The sequence below is a fragment of the Charadrius vociferus genome, unplaced genomic scaffold, assembly GCF_000708025.1.
Source record: "Charadrius vociferus isolate BGI_N301 unplaced genomic scaffold, ASM70802v2 scaffold407, whole genome shotgun sequence".
NCBI classification, from domain to species: domain Eukaryota; kingdom Metazoa; phylum Chordata; class Aves; order Charadriiformes; family Charadriidae; genus Charadrius; species Charadrius vociferus.
The window spans coordinates 796729-800448 of record NW_009649852.1 but is presented as its reverse complement, the minus strand read 5'-3'; the positions used below and the strand labels follow the sequence as shown (position 1 = coordinate 800448).

The following is a 3720-nucleotide window of genomic DNA, read 5'->3' as shown; positions in this document are numbered from 1 at the left end:
GCAGCGTGCCCCCCTCCCCTGGCTGGGCTCACCCCGGCAGGCAGGTTCCGCAGCGTCTGTCGGTCACCGCCGTCCCCGGTGTCACCAAGACCCTGTTCCTGGCCCGGCAGTGGGTGTGAGCGGAGCAGGATACGTCCCCCGGTGAGAAGGTACCGGGGGGACAAGCTCGGCACATCCCCACCGGACCCTGCGCGGAGCCGCACACCTGCATGGAGGGAAAGGAGGGTGAGCGATGGCCGAATCCTGCACCATCCCTCCGGGGTGGATGTGTCGCGGGTGGGTACGGCTTACCCCGGTGGGCTCTTCTCCGGGGGGACATCCCGGTGTGCCGTGCTCCCGGGGGGCGCAGCTCCCAGCCCCCGCGCTGGGTCCGCTCAGCACCTGCGGGAGAAGCAGAGAGCGGTGCTGAGCGCCGACGGCGCCGGCTCTCCCGCTGCTCCGGGGTCTGTGCCGGCAGCGATGTGGCTCCGGTGCGGGCAACGCGGCAGAGGTGAACCCATCACAGGCGACACAACGGATGCAAAAGTGTCACATGCACCGTGGCAGATGCAAACCCATCACAGGTGACACGATGGATGCCATCCCGTCACGTGTGCCATGGCAGATGCCATCCCGTCACAAGGGATGCAAGGGATGCAAACCCATTGCATGCACCACGGCAGATGCAAACCCATCACAGGTAACGTGACAGATGCAGCCCCATTACATGTGCCATGGCGGCTGCTAACGCACCGCATGATGGATGCAAACCCACCACGTGATGGATGCAATCCCACCGCATGCACCGCAGCCAATGCAAACCCATCGCCAGCAACGTGACGGATGGAAGCCCATCACGTGCACCACGGTGGATGCAAACTCATCATCAGCGATGCGATGGATGCAAACTCATTGCATGCACTGCAACGGATGCAAACCCATCATCACCAGCAACGTGATGGATGCAAACCCATCACGTGCGCCATGGCAGATGCCATCCCATCACACGTGATGCAAGAGATGCAAACCCATTGCATGTACCATGGCAGATGCAAACCCATCGTGTGCGCTGCAGCGGATGCAATCCCATCGCCAGTGGGACGATGGACACAAACCCATCCCACGCGCCGCTGCAGATGCAAACCCATCATCACCAGCAACATGATGGATGCAAACCCATCGCGTGCGCCACGGCGGAAGCCAACCTGTCACAAGCGATTGCAACGGATACACTCCCGTTGTATGCACCACCGCCGATGCAAACGCATCACCAGTGACATGATGGATGCAAACCCATCGCACGTACCACAGCCGATGCAAACGCACCGCAACCCTCACTCAGGCCAAGTCCCCCCCCACCCAGGGGAGCAGCCCTGGTCCCTGGGTACCCACAGAGCCCCCAACAGCATCTCGCAGACGTGGGACATGGGACAACACGGTGGCCCCGGGGGGAGCAGGGAGGGAGAAGCCACATTCCCTATCACACCCTGCCCTGGAAGAAGTTTTGAGAAGGGAGAGAAAAGGAGGAGAAAGAATTTTTTTTGGGGGGGAAAAAAATGCCCTCGACCTAAACTGAGCATCCCCTGGGGCTGCAAGTTTTGGGATGAGAAACATTTTGGGGTGCAATATCGTGGTGGTGATGCTGGGATAGGTTCGGGATAGGTTCGAGCATCAGAGGAGCCAAAAGCAGAGACAGGGAGGGATGGGAATGGGGATGGGGATGGGATGGGGATGGGATGGGAGGATGGGATGGGATGGGGATGGGATGAGGCCATACTCACCCCCAGGACAGTGACAAGCCACCAGCGCATCCCGCTCCTCTTCATCACCGGGGGAGACCTGCCCGAGGGGGAGCACCAGGGTCAACATCCAGGGAAAATCCCAGCGGGGAAGCGATTTGGGGGCCCTGTTCCCCCGCATTGGGATGCTCCAAGGCATCTGTCAAAATATCCCTGCGGCAGCGGTCCTCCGCCATCCCCCCAAAAAAGTTTTGTCAGAGGTTTTATGGGATGCCCATTATGGCATCACCTCCTTCCCTTGCAGAACCCAACTCCATCCCGAATCGGAGAGGGACCAACCCTACAACAGAGTCAGGGCCAACCGTGGAAGGAGCAGGGGAAGGAGCAGAGGATGTTAAACACCATTAAATAAAGGTTTTTCCTGCTCCGGCGGAAATCCTTATGCATCTGCCACAAGGAAATGAAGTCACTAAAAAAATAAATACATTTAAATAAATAAATAAAAAAAAAATCACACGTTTTGTGTGTTTCCCACAGGCTCATCCCCCGCTCTTCGGGCTCAGCAATTAATTGTTAAAATTAAAATAAATGCTGACAGCACAGGGGAAGGGAGGAAAAAATAAATACTAACCCAAACCCGGATCCAGGCTACGCCACCCGCATGGAAACTTCCCCGGTCGTCACGGTCCCGTGACAGCCACGCCAGAGCTTCGTTACAGCCTTTGCCTGACGAGTTTCTCCTAATTAGTGGCCGGCATCAATGGTCTGAGATGAAGTTCATTAAATTCAGGAGGGGAGATGTTGGAGAGGGGGGGGACCGGGGCAGAGACAAGTAATTATAGGACATGGGCTGGGGTATGATGGCACGGCCCAAAATGAGCATCCTCTGTGCTCCAGTTCCTCCCAGTAGCTCCCAGTAAGAGAGCACCCCACCAGGGTGCCAACATGAAGCCAACCAGCTCTTCTCCCCTCCCGGGGAGCTGCACCCCCAAACCAAGAGCCACCAAACCCCATCTTCACTAGCACTGTCCGTGTCAATCTGGGACCCCATGATTTTTGGGGGGAGCTGAGCCCAGCCTGAGCCCCACCATGTGCCACCTCTCTGCTGAGCATCCTCCCAGGGTGATGGCATCCCATGGGGACACCTCCCGGATCACCCTGGGACTCGGGATGTGCCCCTCCATCACGGATGGACGGTAAAACCAATGCAAGCACTCTACTCTGTAAGCCAGCACTAATAAAACTCGAATTTAAGCCTAAAATGAACCATTTTTAGTCCTTTGGGGTGGTGGTATTTAAGCCTAAAGGCAGCACCTTAGGGACACCCTGAGATGTTTGGGGTGCTGCTCTGCTGGGGACGGAGCCGCGATGGCCTTGGAAGGGGGTGGGCAGGTCCCATCGCTGCTGGGGAACCACAAGCCGTGGCCAGGGGATGCCACGGGCCAGCACAGCCCACGCATCCCGGGTTGCCGAAGCATCCCGGCTCGTGATTTCAAGGCAGATGGATTGAAATCCCACCAGGAAGAAGGTTGACCCCAGGGAAAGCAGATCTGAGGCCAAGCTTAAGGATGAAGGACATCCCTTAGATGACCAAGGTCTGCCACGGGGAACGTAGGAGGTACAAGGACCAGGGGGTGTCAGCTCCTGGTTGTCACCGGAACTTTGCCTGGTCACGGCCACCCCAGGACTCAGCACCCATTTTTGGGGGGCGGTTCAGGGACATCCCAGATGGGGATGGGGGATGCAGGTACAAACCCACAACCGGTGATGGTGGGCTGCCCGGGCACGGTGGACAGAAGCCCTGAAGCTTCTGGACAAAACAAAAACCCAACATTGTCGTGTGTCATCGTCCCCCTGAGCAAGAACCAGAAGAACCAAAAAAAATAACCCCACCAGTGCCAGAGCCGGCTGCTTTTGGGGGTCACCCCCACCAGCCCTGGACCCCGCTTGGTTGGTGCATCGATGCAAACACAGTGGGGAAGGCGACTTGGCACCCCCCTCT

The 3720-nt window shown here is 57.9% G+C and overlaps 2 protein-coding genes across 2 annotated transcripts in view; both read right to left on the bottom strand.

The window, feature by feature from the left end:
• RELT (RELT tumor necrosis factor receptor) overlaps positions 1 to 1805 on the bottom strand; it is an 8793-nt gene extending 6988 nt beyond the window's left edge. Inside the window, exons 1-3 of the mRNA XM_009891006.1 lie at positions 1761 to 1805; positions 292 to 381; positions 33 to 187 (exon numbers count right to left, since the gene is read on the bottom strand). Coding sequence (XP_009889308.1) covers positions 33 to 187; positions 292 to 381; positions 1761 to 1805 — 290 coding nt within the window. The remainder of the gene's footprint in view (positions 1 to 32; positions 188 to 291; positions 382 to 1760) is intronic.
• Positions 1805 to 3720, bottom strand: part of ARHGEF17 (Rho guanine nucleotide exchange factor (GEF) 17) — a 56393-nt gene continuing 54477 nt past the window's right edge. The window contains exon 23 of the mRNA XM_009891005.1: positions 1805 to 1818. Coding sequence (XP_009889307.1) covers positions 1805 to 1818 — 14 coding nt within the window. The remainder of the gene's footprint in view (positions 1819 to 3720) is intronic.